The following is an 18,810-nucleotide window of genomic DNA, read 5'->3' on the forward strand; positions in this document are numbered from 1 at the left end:
TTTATCCCAGTCTGACCGTGTGTGGTGGCCCCAGGCAGTGATGCACAGTGAGTGTTTGTTCAGTCTGACCGTGTGTGGTGGCCCCAGGCAGTGATGCACGGTGAGTCTGACGGTGAGTGTTTATCCCAGTCTGACCGTGTGTGGTGGCCCCAGGCAGTGATGCACAGTGAGTGTTTGTTCAGTCTGACCGTGTGTGGTGGCCCCAGGCAGTGATGCACAGTGAGTGTTTGTTCAGTCTGACCGTGTGTGGTGGCCCCAGGCAGTGATGCACAGCGAGTGTTTGTACAGTCTGACCGTGTGTGGTGGGCCCCAGGCAGTGATGCACGGTGAGTGTTTGTCTCAGTGTGGCCGTGTGTGGTGGCCTCAGGCAGTGATGCACAGTGAGTGTTTGTCCCAGTCTGACCGTGTGTTGTAGGCCCCAGGCAGTGATGCTCTGGTTGTAGTGCTTGTCCGGTGTTGCTGGTGTGTTTTCTGCCCCAGGCAGTGTGTCACAGACAGTGCATGCCCTCCTCTCGCACTGCACCCGTCATCCCCCCCTCATGCAGGCCTCCCTCCGGGCGTCCCCCGGGAGCGCCCACACCTGCCGTTAATGAGGCCTGGCAGCGCCTCCACGCTGATTAGCTGCGCATTAAGAGATCTTAGCCGGTGCTCAGGTGTGCGGAGGCCCCGGGGCGCCGCCCAGCAGCCTCCGTTGCTAGGACTCACCTGCTGAGCAGCGCTGCGGAGCCCTGCTGGGGAGTGGTCGGTGCGAGCTCCGGGGCGAGGAGGGGCGCCGCCCTGCCGGCCGGCCGGCCGCGGGATGCAGACCCTCACCACCATCGTGTCCCAGCGCGGGGGGCGGCTGGCGGAGGAGGAGATCAAATCATGGAGCAAACCCATGGAGGTGCAGGTGACGCAGAGGTGAGGATGGAGGGGGCGTCCGAGGTGAGGAGAGCACGGGGGTGCATAAGAGAAAGTGAGGGAGAGGGGTGGCAGGTGGACAGGGTGGGTGAGACAAGACGAAGGGAAAGAAAGAAGAGACGGGAGAAAAAGAAGAGAAATGTGGGTGGGGTCAGGGTGAGGGAGAAAGCGACCAGGTGAGAGAGAGCGAGTTAAGTTCATGGAGGGGCGGATGAAGGAAAAGAGATGGGGGTGGGGGAGACAGGTGGAAAGAGGAAGTGGGACGGATGTATTTATTTATTTAATGCGAATTTATATAGCGCGAACATTACCCGAAGGTGTCAGAGCGCTTTACAAAAGTTGCGATACATAAGGATTTAGGATTACATGAGTTACATAAAAGATACAAACAGGAACATTTACAAATGTACAAGTTGTAAAGTCACTCAAGGAAGAGAAACGAACAGAAAAAAATTGCAAATATACAAGCGTCTGCCAACACACCGGGAACAATAAGGTCCCCCCTCCCAGCCTCACATGGGAGAGTGAAAGGAAGGGGGGGCGAGAGGTGACGAGGGAAGACGTCAGAGCCGCCAGGGACACGTCAGCAGTGGAGAGTGAGTGCAGGGAGGGAGGGGCGCCGGAGCCCCCAAGCGTCGGGTCAGGTGGGTGGCCCGCTGATGTCCAAAGCTGGGGCCCCATGCCCCCTACAGAAGTCCCGTCGTGTTTTAATATGGACGTCTTAATGTGTTTATCCCTTGTGTTGACAAGCTCTGCAGAAACAATTCCTTGAACGGGCTAGTTTATTACTGAAATCCCCAAACCCCTCTGATTGTGGGGCCCGCGCGTGATGCCCGAGCTCGGGCAATTCTGTGCAGGTCGATATTTCAATAATTCTGTGGTTGAAACCTTTTCTAATCGAGAAATGTGACTCCTTAGCTAGTGAGCAGGGTTGAAAGGGGTGGGTGGAAATCTCGACAGCCAGCGGGTGGGCTAACACTCCGAATAAACTTTGCTAGATGGAGGCCTCACTGTACCCGTCTGAGACTGGCTGAACTTGTAAGCAGCGCCTCGAGGGCCCTTGTCCCCTCGTGCGCCATGAGCCAGGCTTCTAGCTGCTATGGTGGCCGATAGTCGCTCGCCAAGGCACAGTGCTCGGTGTGTGACATGTGAGGGGAGTCTGACAGATTAAAATCTCCAAAAACGAGAGGGCGGAAACGAGCCAGAGGGGCGTCCAAGGATGGCCACGCTTCTGATTACCAGGGGAGCGCTGAGGCCGAGCCGGGGCACAGTGCCGTAGATGACACTCAGAGTGTGAGGAGCCTGTGGTGTGTGCCAAGGGATCCAGAGTCATGGAACACTGCCCTGGTGTGGCAGGAAACAAGCCTGGGTAAAGCCAGTAGGTCTCCCCTTTATAATGTGTATGGTAAGCGATTGCATTTGTCAATGGTTGTTTGTAAAGCCATTCTTGAAAAGGAAAAATGGAAATACTGGAGAAAAAGCAAACACCCATTCTTGGGTGTGTCGAAACTGAAGCCTGAAGTCAATTGTAGTAAACTTGTTCTCCTCCCAACATGGCCCCTGCTGTCATTATACCTTCCTCTATGTTCCCACCTACTAAGCCTCCCACAATGCCTGTGTACATTCTATGTTGTACTTGAATGTTCCACACTTGTCAGTTGATGGTCTGGTCAGCTGGCGCGGTGTGTTGCTCTGCTGTATCTTGTGTTGTAAACTTGTTCTCCTCCCAACATGGCCACCTGCGGTCATTAGACCTTCCACTATGTATCAGAAAATGAAAGAAAATCTTAATGTTTTCTTCCTGAACTGAGAGTCCAAAAACAAAACCTTAATCTGATGCTCTCAACTACAGTAAAAGACCCAATACCGAAGAACGAGGTCAAGAACTGGTTAGAGGGATCCAGAACCAGACCGGGTCACCTAGTTCAAATTAATATGCTTCAACAACATTGATTCCTTATCTTTATTTGCTGTAATTTCTAAGCAGAAGCATTGTAGCATCAGTTTAACCGTTCTCTTCAATTTGGAGTGTAAAACAGGTTGAAGAAAGTGAACTGTCTCTTTATGTTTTTTGCTGGTCAAAGGACAGATAGGAGAACGTGGACTGACTTTTCCTGTTTTGGTCTGTCTAAGGGAAAAAGGTGTGGTGAAACCTATTTGTTGTTTTGGGTGGTGTCACACCTCACATTTCACTCTTAACACTCTTTGCCTCTTAACGCTCGTTTGCCTTCTCTGTTTATTTTCTTTCTATGATAAAGTAGGAGGATGAGTAATACATTTCTAGATAAAGGAGACGGATGTGTTATAAACTTGTTCTCCTCCCAACATGGCCACCTGCTGTCATTAGTCCTTCCTCTATGTTCCCACCTCCTAAGCCTCCCACAATGCCTGTGTACATTCTATGTTGTACTTGAATGTTCTATACTTGTCAGTTGATGGTCTGGCCAGCTGTCGAGGTGTGTTGCTCTGCTGTATCTCAATAAACCTATCTTGTAACTACTAAGAAGTGTCATGTTGGGAGAAGCACGTTTACTACATCAATACACTACATTTTTAAAAACAGCAGGTTTATGTTTCAAATTTCAAGCAAAGATAAGAATGTAATTTGTGAATCAGCAAGCACTGGCACCGCATGAAGCTGGTACCAGTTCTATAGGCCATAAACTTCTTGGAAGGAGTGTTTCAATGGGAATGTAGCCCTAGAGATGCATTAAAGGACAACTGTGTCCAACCAGCTTCAAAGAAATGGTGAGTTTATTGGGAAGCAAAGGGATTGTGCATAAAAAGTTTTTGTTATATCATCTGCAAACTGACGGTGAGGTTGAGAAGTTCAACCGGAAGTTAAAGGAGAGCATGCAGCCTACCAAGAGTGAACTGTGGAGCTGGTGGGAAGAAATTTAAAAAAAAGGAGTGAAGGGGTACAGGCTTTTACCTCCTGCAACCACTGGCAAAATCCATTTCGAAATGTTTAGAAGAAGAAAGGAGTGTCCTCAAGTGAGTCCATCGCCTATTAGAGAGAGGACGGGGAAGAAAAATGTGAGCGATGCGAGGGCAGAGAGCATGGAGAAGGAACTAATTGAGTAAGCAAGGAGAAAAGTAAACTATAATTCTTGTAAAGTTATATGTAAAACAACTGTCCACTGAGTGATGTGGTAATGGTCAAAGTACCTGGATCTGATACCAAATTTAGGGCCTGATTCACAAAAGTAATCTGAGAAAAAATCCTAACTTTACAATTTTCGGTATTCACAAAAGGCATTTAGGAGTAGTAAAGGTAGGAATCCTAACTTGACTACTCCTAAACTGAGACAAAATCCTAACTTTACGACTTGCGGTATTCACAAAAGGCATTTAGGAGTAGTAAAGGTAGGAATCCTAACTTGACTACTCCTAAACTGAGACAAAATCCTAACTTTACGACTTTCAGTCTTCACTAAAGGCATTTAGGAGTAGTAAAGTTAAGAATCCTAACTTTACACGCCTAAGTGCCTTTTGTAAATACCGAAAGTCGTAAAGTTAGGATTTTGTCTCAGATTACTTTTGTGAAACAGACCCTACTTAAGTAGTAGTTGTAAAGAACATTGTTTAAATCAGCCGGTAAATTCAAAGATTGTCGCTTTTGGAGTCTTAATCATCTGACTAATATCAGGAGAAATGACTCATAAAATTGTAGTACTGATTTCACCCATAGAACCAAGGAAAAGTTAGTGTTATAAATCCGTTGGCGGATACATTCCTCAAGAAAGGCATATAGAAGTCTGAAATTCTTAAAGGACTTTCTGTTCGGCCTGTTTGATATATTTGCTCTGGGTTTTCACTGCTACTTGGTTAAACAGTTATTCATGAATAATAACATTGTTGCTTATTTCTGTTTAGTGTTTTGATTTTTATCCATTTATTTCCATTTTCCTAACCTTTTGTTTTCCCTGCTGTCTTTTCATTTCTTCTTTTTCTCTGTTTCTGTGGTGTTAGTATTTCTATTACTTTTCATTAAAAAAGGAAGATGTGAGGTATTTGTGCTTCCAGTTTAACCTTTTGGGTGCTTGGAATTCTCGGTGGGGTTACATACTGGAATGAGACCATGTAAAACCAGTGTTTGTTCTTCTGAGGTGAGCACTGGCAAAAAAGAAACTGATTGTGAGTCCCCACAAGTGCAGATCTTTAACTATTCTCGGCCCTCTAGTGGGCATCAACATGATAATATTTTACAGTGCATGATGGTATGTGTGGTTTTTACAATTCAGTCCTAACATTACAAACCCTCCAGTGGGCTGCCGTTTTCAATTTTATTGTCTCAATGGAGATAGTCTCCAATTCCGTGTTGCTCCGCACTGCAGACCCACATTCAAGTCTGCGGAACCATGCCAAATTCCAGTATATGGCAGCGTCCGTTACCCAAGGTTCGATATTCACGAGTCACAAAAGTGGTCCAAGGCTAGGTGATGGCGGCACACTTACTGGCAGTGCGTAGCTCTGCGGCAGGAACAGCTGGTGGATGAGTTACACCTGCATTTTATTTTACTTATTCTTGTATATGAGTAGTATAACAAGAATTCCATCAACGTAACAGTTACAGTGTTATATAGAAGCAAAAGGTATACTACCCAAGGAATACGTTTCTCACACTTCTATGTCCAACAGGTTCACTAGGCATTTGGATAAATTGTAGTTAGTCGATGAGGACAACCTTCCTCACCCAAGATGGCTGGCTTTCTGAGCCGGAGTGCAAAAGAGCAATCTCTGTCTGCAGTCTAGTCCTTGTGAACACAAGTACAACCACTGTCAAGATAGTCTAGCATGATTTAAACCCCCCCCAACTGTGCAGTGACTACTGTTTTATTTGGGGCAAGACCCATTCTTACCAGACCAGCAATGTGTCACTGACCAGATCCTGTGACACATTGAGCACAGGAGACAAGGTGAAGCGTGAGCCGATCGGGGAGATATCTACCACCACAGGGACCATAGATGGCTTTGCAGAGTGTGGGAACAAGCAAGGGGAGTGCCAGCCTGGGACTCCCTGCCAATGAGCGATTGGTGGTTAGAGGCCAGCCAAACTACCACAGACCATCCAGCTCAATCCTTCCCCAGTTTTCTTATATGTACCCCGAACTTTGACATTCTCTGCCAAGGGAATTAAGAATGGAGCCCAATGAGATTATGTTAAGGAAGTTGATCAAAACATGGCTGTACCTTCATTCGTTTAACTTAGACACCAGCTCTAGACGATTGATGGTGCACACTCGACTCAGCATCGGAAAGCTTCAGGGTAGTTATGCGCTGTATACATTTGCATAATATAAGATGTAGGCAAAAGTTGCCCCCAGGAGCTAACCGCAATTAGGGTCTATGGAGGAACCACATAACCACCAGCAGTCTGTGGAGGGGAAAGAATGATCCAAGCACTCCTGCAGGTATGAGAATGGAAGCCCAGACGTGGGTCCCTTGCTCACTTTGCCTCTGGATTCAAGCTAGCCTGGCTGATGACGGCTGAATAGCCAGTAACCGGTCCCAGGATGCTTGTTTCCGGTCCAGGGAAGACATGGCATGGCAGTTCGGGCTGGACTGTTCCCACGAGGCACAGGGTCAGACTGATTTGCATATGGCCATGTCTGAACTGGGGTGGCGGACTGAGCTAAAGAATGATGATGGATTAAACCCAGATCAGTTGACTGGGGGTTAGTGTTTGATTTGCTCAAAGGCTCCGTCCATCATCCCCTTTGGTAACAACTGATACTGGGCAGGTGCTATCAGTTGATGTACTTGCCTGGGGAAAATGGTTCAGCACCCCTCAACTCCTGCAAAGTTGCCTCAGGGGGGGAGATCTTTGCCTTAAACCTGCAACCGCTTCCATTGTTGCTAGTTTTGTGGGAATTGCTTTTCCCCATGCAGTTCACCTTTGAGTCCCAACTGTAGCCTGCAGGTATGTGGAGCAGGGGCTGAAGAAATCATAACAGGCCATTCAGATTAACTGTACTACTCTGCATACTCTCTTGAGGGCAGTTGCCTTTTCCATAGCTGCCACGGTCTCCAGTTGCTTATGATTTCAGTGTACAAAGGAGTGACATTCTAATGCCAAATGTGTGAAACTTCGAGTGACACTTTCTCAAGAGTAAAGCCAAGCAGTGATGTCCATGTAAATATATATATATCAGAAAGCACCTTATTTTTAGCAATAAATCACTTAACCCCTTCCATGCTCATGACGAGCTCAGCTCGTCATGCAGCACAGTGCTCGTGTGCTTATGACGAGCTGAGCTCGTCATGACCACACCCATTTTTATTGCTGTCCAGCACAGGAGAAGAATAGCATCAGCAGCGATGGTGTTAAAGAGTCTTGAAACTGCAGCAAAACCCCTGAAATGGAAGGTCAATAACCTACTTTCCCATTCTAAGATGATTGTACTGATACAATTGTGGCACCATGGGTTACCACCCGGACTGTATTTTATGCCCCTGACAATAAATAAACTGGGGAAAGCAGTAAAATAATATATAAAAAAGGACTAAAAAAAAGGACATAAATATATCACAGAGAAGTTATTTGAGAGCAGTTTAAATAATGTATTATTTAATGATTACAGAAAAAAAGAGGAGGGATAATTGCCAGGTTTCAAAAGACTACTGGGAATTTCAGACAAATAATGTTTCACCTAAAACTTGTGGAATAGTAAAACTGTAAACAAATGGCCTGTATTTTTTTCTGGTCATTTTTAGGTATCAATGAATGCTAGAATCGACGCCTAAGTTAAAGCTTAACATTTCACAGGTAGAAAGTCTGCACCACAAATATCGCGTGCGCCATGCCTACCCCGGCTGCATAATTGAGTGCACTCTTGTAGGGAGACACAACCATCTGTGTTGAGTGACTGACGCAATGTTTATTATTATGATCCCGGAGCCGTGCAGCAGCGCCCTCTGGGTGGCAGGAAGTCATCTGTGGCCAATCAGATCATTAGCTAGGCTTGAAGCGGCCCAAGAGAAGACAAGCCCGCGTCTTATCTGTTACTATGTAGCACATTAAGTTAGTGTGGAGCACCAGATATGTTGGAGCCCAGGTTGAGAGGCCTGTACGCCTAGCAACCAGTCACCTCTCATCGACCTCGGCCAACCTTGCGTAAAACTGACTGCCTGGAGTAGCACAGAAACAAGCGTGCTATATCAACACTGCTCTAGTGCAGCACCTCATCATGAACTGAGCTCTTCAGTTAATATGTGCGATGATGCCAACACCAGGACTAAAATGCGTTAGACTAACCAGTGATGTGTGGCACTTTTCAGTGCTGCAACAGCAAAATAATGGGACCCCCTCTGAGACTTACTTTTGGCCAGGGAAGAGAGAGGACAATATAAACAGAATAAAGAGAAATTCCCCTATGGCCTTATGATTACATATGCGACATAGTTCAAACTATAATGATATATATAAATGGAATCCCATATGACACACAAATTACATGAGCAACTATTTTTTATTAATTTCTTTTATTCATTTACTTTTTTTGCGCATGAGTTACTTTCATTTTCTACTTTTTTTGTGTTAAGCATATTCATCGTATACACATTTAATAAATACTATACATAATCAGAAAAAAAATTTTAAGCAATATTTAAGGAAAAACCCTGTTATCCACACATACAAAAACAATCACTCACTATTCATACATACTTGATACTATTACTCACACAACATACAATACAATCAGACATTTTCTGTGCATGAGGTAGTCCAGATGGCTTAGAGGACTAAGTACGCCAGGTCAACGCGTTTCGGTGGATTGACACCACCTTCCTCAGGACCAACAGATTTTCTCCCTTAAAATCTCGTGGAGACAGGGTTTCTATAATATCTCAGGAAGAAATTAAATCAGGGATGCTTTGAGGCTTCAAGGCAGTCAATAGGCGCGGGATATATAAGATCCTGATGAAATGCGTCAGAGGTGTTACTTTAAGGTCTGCTTCTTTCTACGGTATCTTTGTATTAATGCTATGAGAGTAAAATTGTTGACACCTCATCAAGAGTTAAAGACGGATCAAAAACGAGGGTTGCAGGTGCGTCGTTCTATCGGTAAATTAATGTTCTATGTCCTCACCACAAGGCTTTCTCAACGAAGCCGCCTTCCCTCTAAACGATTTTCCTTTTTTTTCCCTTTTTTTTATGTTCGTCCTATTCTTCTGGTTTATCAGTTAAAAGTCCATTACTTCATGATTTCAAAAGTCGTCATGCTCCGCCGCAACCCGCAACACCTACTTTTCAGTGCTGCTCCTCTCGGGCTATTGCAATACATAGTGTACGGTTTTGTGAGCGGGTGGAGGAAACTTCCGCCGCTCGTGCTGATCATGAGTTCCTTGAGATTGGTTTGGCAGTCTTGTTTACCCATTAGCCACAATGAAGAGTTGTTTCCAGGTGGATATGCACCTTCCTTCCCTTCCTCAGACACCACCTGGCTCTTCCGCCTCCTCGTCTGCATCTGCCCCTCCCTCTGACTGTTTGTTGACATGACTGCATCTGAAGAGAGTGTCTAGGGATTCTTTCTTTCTTTCTGGCTTGGCCACACAATGATTCGCGGCCCTCACCAATTCTGGTGTGTACTTAGTTTTCTAACCCACACAAAAAGTATACATTTGCTCCTATAACTGGTTTACAGCCCTTAAACGAAGGCTACCCCATGGACCACAAAAAAGTTTTGGTAAATTTGCAAAGCCAGAATGATACTGAGCAGGCAATGCTCCCTTACTTTGCAAACATTTATTTATTTTCGTCCAAACAGTTTTAGTTGGACCCATCTCAGTCATTGCATTACGTGGGGTGTCTGTAGCTGTCGCCAGTGGTGTCCTTGTCTCACTGTCAGGGATGGATTACAGTGGTATACAGACAAAATATCGAGTGAAAAATATAGAATTGCATTAATATTGAAGTGAAAATATAGAATGGACAAAATATCGAATGGACAGAATATAGTCAACAAAAATATCGAATATAAGGTAAGTCATTTAATATCGATTTTCATAAATATAGAAAGTCAAAATATCGAAGTATATAATATAGGTATTAAATATATTGAAAATGTAATAATATCAACTTTTTAAAAGTGTTTTGTATGTTAGTATATGTGTGAAAATTGTATATTTATTTTATAATTTGTTTTAAGTAATGAATTTTATGTTATTTAATTTTTGCGTAGTTTAGTTCTGTAGCGGGTTGTGGGTTTATAGGTGAATAGGGTGGGAAGTAATTTAACTATAATTAATTAAATATTTTAATTAATTTATTGGTATTTTTTGAATTAATTATTTATTAATTTTTAATTGCTAATTAATTAAATTGTAAATGGCAATTAATTTTACTTAATTGATTCATTTATAATTATGTTAATTTTATTAATTTATTTTCCGTACCAGGTTGTGGGTTTATAGGGGAATAGGGTGGGAAGTAATTTAATTATAATTAAAATAAATATTTTAATTTATTTATTGGTATTTATCTTGAATTAATTGTTAATTAATTTTTAATTGCTAATTAATTAATTGGTAATTTGTATTAATAGGTAATGAATTAAAAAAAATAATTTTTATTTGTATTTTTAATTGATTAATTATTACATTATATTAGATTGGTAATTACTTTTAAATAATTTTTTATTGGTATTAATATTTAATTTATTTTTATTAATATATGAAGTATTTACTTTCCCTACTGTTGCACTCACTGGAGTGGGAATAGTAATTTTTACCCCTACGCTATCCAACGCTTTCCCTACTGTTGCACTCTCTAGAGTGGGAATAGTAATTTTTATCCTCACAGCTATCCAACGCTTTCCCTACTGTTGCACTCTCTGGAGTGGGAATAGTAATTTTTACCCCTACGCTAACCAACGCTTTCCCTACTGTTGCACTCTTTGGAGTGGGAATAGTAATTTTTACCCCTACGCTATCCAACGCTTTCCCTACTGTTGCACTCACTGGAGTGGGAATAGTAATTTTTACCCCTACGCTATCCAACGCTTTCCCTACTGTTGCACTCACTGGAGTGGGAATAGTAATTTTTACCCCCACGCTATCCAACGCTTTCCCTACTGTTGCACTCTCTGGAGTGGGAATAGTAATTTTTACCCCTACTCTATCCAACGCTTTCCATACTGTTGCACTCACTGGAGTGGGAATAGTCATTTTTACCCCTACGCTATCCAACGCTTTCCTTACTGTTGCACTCACTGGAGTGGGAATAGTCATTTTTACCCTTCCGCTATCCTACGTGATTTTTTAAAATTAATATTATGTTAATCTATTCTGTCTGTGTTTGTCCTTTATGCATTACTACACCATTCATCCAAACGCCATGAAACTTTAGGAAGTTGTTGAGTACACTCCCGCGAAGGTTTCTGGCATTTTTAAAAAATATCGGCCCCCCATGGCCCTCATAATCTTTCGAATACTGATAAATGTTTACAGTTTCCGGTACGACTCACTTTTGCAATGACCATCAACAAAGCACAAGGACGGGGGAAGGATCTTAGCTCGCAACCAAGATGGCCACGTGAGGTTGGGGGCTCCCGAGACCCTCGAAACCTCCCACATCTATCCTGTCGTTTATCCTGTCCTTCATTGATGTCTTTTTGAAGGCGAACCACGACTGAGGTGAAATCTGCTTTCAGATTTTGAATCGAACCCTGGGAACCGGAGTTACGGCGATTCAAAGATTGCGGCCTACATCCCCGTGATGCCCGGCTGTGGAGTTGGCATTGTGTCGGGGTCGTAGTTGAACAACATCGGCTTGGGGGGGCTGGAACGTCCGGTCCGGTTGCTTTCACTCTCAGTTTTGCTTTCAAGGGAAGCTGCGACTGGAACCGAGCCCACCCCTGAGCCTGAAGACGGCCGCCCAGCGACACCCACAAGTGTGATTTCTCGTCGACTTGCCGAATCCGGGGGACATTTGGCTTGTGCCCCCTGGCCGGGGCTGCCTCCGCCCAAGGGGACCAGGGGCCGCCATCTTCCTGACTCGTCTCTCCTATTTCATTTAACTTATCCCCCGCAATGACGGGGAAACCAGAGGGCGAAAAGCAGAAACTTAAGACCACTCGGCGGGGTGGCTATACACAGACTAATATCATGGATCGATATGCCCAAGCTAAGGGATCTCCCGGCGGATCTGGTAGGTCGCAGGAGGACACTAGAGATCCACCTACTCCGGCCAATGAACTGACCCTGCAAGATGTCATGGCCGCCATTGACGGGATTAAATCCTCATTAGGGCAACAAATGGAGACTCTCGCCCATAAGCTCGATACTGTGGCCATAGATGTCAACCTGATCCGCACGGACCTGGCAAAAACTAACAAGAAGGTCAAATCACTGGATCTCAAGACTTCCAGTTTGATGGGGGATGTCGCTGACCTACAGACGGAGGTCCGTCACCTAAAGACCGCTAGTGATCTCCTCACACGTCGTCTGGAGGATTATGAAGGACGGGCCAGACGGAACAATGTCCGTATTATTGGTGTCCCGGAGAAGGCGGAGGATCCTGCAGCTGACCTCTTTGTTGAGAACCTTATTGTTGGACACCTCGCACCTAAAGGATTGAGTAAGTTCTTTACAGTGGAACGGGCCCACAGAGTTCCGGGTGGCAAACCGAAACTGGGTGCCCCACCGCGGCCTATTATTGCGAGAATTTTTAATTTTCGTGATAGAGACGCTATTCTGCAGGCCTCACGGTTGGGTGGATCTACAAAGTTAGAAAACACAAATATTAGCTTCTACCCGGACTTCACTCAATCTGTCCAGAAGCAGCGACTTGGTTTCCTGGGGGTGAAACGAAGACTGCGTGATATGGGACTCAAATATGCCATGCTGTTCCCGGCCAAGTTGAGGATTGAACACGCTGAGCGAACTTATTTCTTTGCTCAACCAGAGGTGGTGGCCAACTGGCTGGACACTCTACCTAATCAACATCCATCGGAGGAGCGATCTAGCGGAGCAGAGGGCGGACAAGCGGAGCAGGAATAGTCGCCGGTTGCTTGGTTCAAGGGGATATTTTCGTGGACCTTGGACTGTGGTTCGATAATCCTGATATGTGATTTAATGTACATTTAGGGGGTTGTGGGGCTATTGGCGGGTCTTTTTCCTCCTCTGAGGGTCTTTTTGTAGTTTAGTTAAATGTGGGGGCGACAGGCACACTGCAAGTTTGGGTGGCTTTTTAGTCTAATGCAGGGGTGCAGGGTGGGGGGCTTCGTATCGGGATGTTGGGGGGATGGGAGGTTCTGTTGGGGTGTGTTTATGTTTTCTTGCAAGGTACTGTATCCTTAAATCGTTTCATCGAGGTGTTGAGTTCTTACTGGGGCTGGATTTTCTTTCTTCTTCGGGATGGGGGTAGAGGGCTGAAACTAATGAGTTGGAATGTGAATGGGCTGGGGGATAGGATAAAACATGGGGTGGTGTTACCATTGTTGAAACGTCTCTCCCCTGATGTGGTCCTTCTTCAAGAGACGCACTTGATTGGTAATACTTGTCATGCTATGAACAGAAAGGGTTATCGTCTGGTTGCACATGCTGGGTTTTCCTCCGGCTCTAGAGGGGTTGGAATCCTCATTAAGAATTCTCTCCCGCTGGAGATTGACTCCGTTGTTCTTGATGATAGAGGGCGCTACGTCGCTCTTACGGGAAGATGGGAGGGCCGCACCCTCTCTCTGGTCTCGGTGTATGTCCCCCCTGGCCTGCAATCAACTACTTTCGCGGACTTGGGGCGGATCGTTCTGGCTCTCCCTGAGGGGTCCCTGCTTCTGGGGGCTGATTTTAATGCAGTGGTTTCCGGGGTGGTCGATAGACACCCGCCCAGAGATCTAAAGGGATCACAGAACTGGCTCCATGGATTCCTTGACACTTTGAGTCTAGTAGATTGTTGGAGGTTGTTACATCCTACTCAACGGCAGTATACGTTTCATTCGGGCGCTCACGGTAGCCTCTCCAGGATTGACTATGTTTTGGTACCGGCTGCGCAGGCTCCTTCTGTCACTGGGGTCACGCATTTAGCTCGGGGAATTTCAGATCATTCTCCACTATGGCTACAGATGGATTTAGATTCCGGGTCCGAGGGACGGGTTGCCCCGATTAATCCCTGGTATTTCCGGAACCCTACGACTCGCGCTGCCCTGGTTAAATCTCTTGAACTGTATTTTTCGGAAAACGAGGGTTCTGTTTCATCAGCGGTATCGCTTTGGGAGGCCTTCAAGACCGTCCTTAGGGGTCAGGCTCTGTCGTTGATAGCGGGTGCTAAGAAACGGAGAGTTGAGGATGTGGTTAGACTTGAAACAGAGATCGCTGACATGGAGCTTGACCTGGAGCGGGGGGTCACCCGTGCTAAGACCCATGTTTTGCGTCTCAAACAACTTGAGTACAGGACATTGGTTACCGACGCGACTAAGGCCGTGAGTAGGGAGCAGCAGGGTCGTCTGTACGACGTGGGCGACAAAGCAGGCAAATTGATTGCGTGGCTGGATAAGAAAGATCGAGCTAATCGGGTGGTGCCTGTTATTGAGACAGATGCTGGTGTTCGGATCTCTGACCCTAAGGAGATAGTTCAGTGTTTTGCTGACAATCGCTGCAAGTGTGTGGACTAGATTTTGGGAATCCGTGCTTCTCACATGGACCATTGTATGTGGCCAGCTAACGCATCTAAAAATCTTATGATTTATTCGTGTATGCACCAGATGGAAAAACAAAAAATATTGTGTATCCACAAGCACTCGAATAAATAAATAGAATTAAAACGACACTTTGAAATGTTTTCCATATTAAAATGAATACGTTTCAATAAAAATGACACAATGTAAATTGAATGTTATCATAACAAGTTTCCTTGAATTTCCTTACTTCTGAGATCGCAGCAACGCGCGACGGGTAAGCTAGTATATATATATATATATATTCACTGAAAAAACCATAGGTTATAGACCATATATAGTTAGGAATTAGCATTTAAAAAACCTTATTTTACTCACACAAAACCATTGAAATTCCATATATAGTTAGTTGCACTAACTATATATTGCGCACCCGCAATCCACTGCTGATGATGTCACATATTACATCATTCATGACATGGTCAGTGACATCACTGATGACATCACTGATGACATCTCAAATGACATCACTGATGACATCTCATTTGACATCAATGACCACATCACTGATGATATCATTCATGTGACAATACAATGCATCTCCTCACATTTTAATATAACCTCTGTTTCACCCAGTGTTAAAAACAGAGTATAATTTTTGAAACCATTGACACACCAATACTAGTTACTACATACGTACTCACTGATTCCTACGTCTACACACACATTCACTCATTCACCCATACAATCATTCATACATACAATCACTCATGTTTACAACACAATCATATGCACTCATACACCTATACAGACACTCACACTCTGCCACTCATCCATGGAGTTACTCACACACCTAGTCAGTCCTGTAAAGAATCAATCACACTTCCATTTTCTACTCTATACAGTTAAACATAGAGCACCTTACGTTTTCAACCATATACTAACACATACTTACTCTCTTATACAATCATTGATACAAGTACACATTGATCTGTACAGAGTCACACACCTCCCATCCAGCCACACACACACTCAGTCTCCCATGCAAATACTTGGGCAATCAATCAATAACCCATATAGTTACTCATATAGCTACTGATCAACACATGCAGCAGTTTACAGAACAACAGACATAATGATGCACAAATTAAGACAGTTTAGTCACTAACCCATGCACTCAGTGAGACACATTTAATCACTCACTCATACATTCAGTCATGCACCTACTAAATCCTTCGTCCAGACACTTATACATCCACTCATTCTTCAATATGTAAGACATATTTTAACTTTACAGAAACATAGTCACTGGATGTTGTCATCAGTGATGTCACTGACCATGTCATGAATGATGTAATATGTGACATCATCAGCAGTGGATTGCGGGTGCGCAATATATAGTTAGTGCAACTAACTATATATGGAATTTCAATGGTTTTGTGTGAGTAAAATAAGGTTTTTTAAATGCTAATTCCTAACTATATATGGTCTATAACCTATGGTTTTTTCAGTGAATTTCATTGGTTTTTTAATAGCTAATATCAAAACCTTTACAATGTATTATTCTTTAAAAAGAAAAATATTTTTTACATGTTTTTTATACAATTTTTTTTTTATTTTTTTTTGTTTCGCTCCCAGTACGCGTACCGGTTAGCTTCCCGTTAGCTCAATCCGGAGGCGCGACCCGGTACGCGAACTGGTAAACGTTCCTTTAGCGCACCTCTCGCGTTACAAAACAACATCGTGACGCGTCGCGTCAGCATGACGTTTCGCGTTCTCGCGTAATACGTCATATTACGTGCTACGTTAGCGTACCCGGAAGCGCACCGGTACGCGAACCGGAAGCGATCCGCGGCGCGGCGCCGACCGCGTAATGTAAACATAGCAGGTCATGTGACTCGATAATAACACTTTTCATTGGTTCATTTCACTTTTGGTTTCCTAATGATGTAATACAAGGTCATGTGATCTAAAATGGACACTTGTCATTGGTTTAGAACTTTTGTTTTTCCCAAATGATGAAAACCCCTCCTTCTTTCATCACTCTGACTTTCATCTTGGTGAGAGAAAGACCCTTTATTGAGACTTTGTGATGGCTTCATTAGTAGCTTCAGCTGGTGCTAGCCCACCACCTCCACCAAATCCAAGAAAGAGAGGACCACCTGCAGAAGTAATTCTGCAAGAAGAGGAAGAACAGGAAGAGGAGGAAGAGGAGGAAGAGCATGAGTTTTTGCCAGAGGAGCCCAGGAGGTACAATCGACAGGAGAATTATATCTGGCAATTCTACAGAATTCCTGAGGGGCAAAAGAAAGTGAATGCTCGTTACGTGTTTTGCCGCATATGCGGTGACAGATTGTCAAGGGGCACCGATAAAAAATATAGTTATGGGAATCATACTATGCATCGGCATATGAGTAGGTGGCACCCAAATAACTATAGTGCTGCCCAGCTACGTGACCAACAACAACATCCCCTCCAAATGGCAAGAAGATCGGTGGTTCCAGAGGTGTCGGGACCAGAGGCGAGGGAGGTGATTGCAAACATCCAAATGTTGTTTGGTCACGTAAAACAAGTGTGCGTGGAATGTGGCGCTTTCATCTGCTACAGAGAAAGTAGCATCACTTTGATTTTGCGAGCAATTCAAAATCATATTAATGTTTGCACAAAACGCACCAAAAAATAAATTCATTTTTTTTTTTTGCTCCTGTTGAGCCCTTTATAATGGATCGTTTTTGTTTCCCCCCCCCCCCAAAAAAACCAAAAAAATTTTAAAAACGTTCAGAAAATACAAAAAAAGTAAAAAAATGTTCAAAAAATACTAAAAAAAATATAAAACAACAAAAACATAAAAAAAAAAGTTCTTTTCAGAACTAACTCCCCATTATAAAAAAATTGGTAGAAAATTTGGAACTCTGCCAACCTGTATTTCTCTTAGTTCGCTCCCGGAGCGCTACCCGGTACGCGTACCGGAAGCTAACCAAAAAAATATTTTTTAAAAAAGAACAGTAACTATAAGGGAAGGAAATACACAGTTATGTTAAAAGAAAGACAGCTCTAGGGAGTAAAATAAGGATACTGTTACCTACAATCCACTGTTGATGATTTCACATATTACATCATTCATGACATGGTCAGTAACATCAACAGCAGTGGATTGTAGGTAACAGTATCGTTAGTTTACTCCCTTTAGCTGTCTTTCTTTTAACATAACTGTCTATTTCCTTCCCTTATAGTTACTGTTCTTTTTTAAAAAACATTTTTTTGATCAGTCATAAACAGTGACATTAATAGAAACAGAGAGAGTGAACAAGAGTGAAGAACTATGGTCCTCCTGAGCCACCCTCAGAAAACCAAGGGGGTCAAGATACATCTACCGTGCCCCCTTCTACCTATTCTGAACATTATTTGCCCTCCATCTTGTATCTTGATTCGAACGAAACACAAAATGGTGGACTGCCATAACGCTGCTGGTTTGCGAACCGGGCAACTTCCCAGGAAGCGGTCCCCAAAAAAAAAAAGTTGGGAAAGTAATTCACAGACACTAAGAGTAATAGAGATGGAGTGAGTGAACAAGACTGAGGAACTATGAGAACAGAGGGACTGAGAAAAAGAGTGGAAGGAGTTGAGTAAATAGGTAATAGAGAAAGGAATGAGGAAAGTAGCAAAGGCAGGAAACTGAGGATTAAAGAAGTGAAGCAGTGGATCTAATAGTAGGTGAATGTGATAGAAATGTAACGAAAAGAGTACAACTATTTACCTTGTAATTGCTGTTAAATTAATCACATTTTATTTCTATACTTTCAATCTGTGAAAGAGAGAACCAACATTTAAAAAAAAATTAAAATATGTATTTAAAAATTACAAAAGACAAGGGAAAATATTGAAGGACAAATAGTTTTTCAACAACTTTGACACTGACAGAAGCTTCTGCTTCTCCAGGTCCTCTACACAATGCTAAAGATATACATTTTAAACTAACAGTATCTTGATGCAGATGAAGTGAGGACTATCTTAAAACATGGTGCATCTTTTGCATTGCTCTTGTTTCAGAAAAGTGTCGCTTCAGTATGCCAATAACATGTCTCCTATCCAGAGATTTGTTTGAGGTGAGGCCTACTCAGAGTTCAAGATGAGATTTACACTTGTTGAAGTGTACAGAGGAGATAATATCTGTGAAAGTCTACTAATGAAGTGAGTCATGTCCACTGCACTCTTCAACAAAGTAGAAACCTCCTATGTTTCCCTGGACAGACCTAAACTTGATCTGCACAATGTGATTCGTAATGATAGGAAA

The 18,810-nt window shown here is 43.6% G+C and overlaps 1 protein-coding gene across 1 annotated transcript in view; it reads left to right on the forward strand.

Moving 5' to 3' along the window:
• The first annotated feature begins 799 nt into the window (after positions 1 to 799).
• The window catches only part of CNGA4 (cyclic nucleotide gated channel subunit alpha 4), a 192,638-nt gene continuing 174,627 nt past the window's right edge, over positions 800 to 18,810 (forward strand). Inside the window, exon 1 of the mRNA XM_078656282.1 lies at positions 800 to 900. Coding sequence (XP_078512408.1) covers positions 800 to 900 — 101 coding nt within the window. The remainder of the gene's footprint in view (positions 901 to 18,810) is intronic.

This window comes from Lissotriton helveticus, chromosome 8 (assembly GCF_964261635.1).
Source record: "Lissotriton helveticus chromosome 8, aLisHel1.1, whole genome shotgun sequence".
NCBI lineage: Eukaryota > Metazoa > Chordata > Amphibia > Caudata > Salamandridae > Lissotriton > Lissotriton helveticus.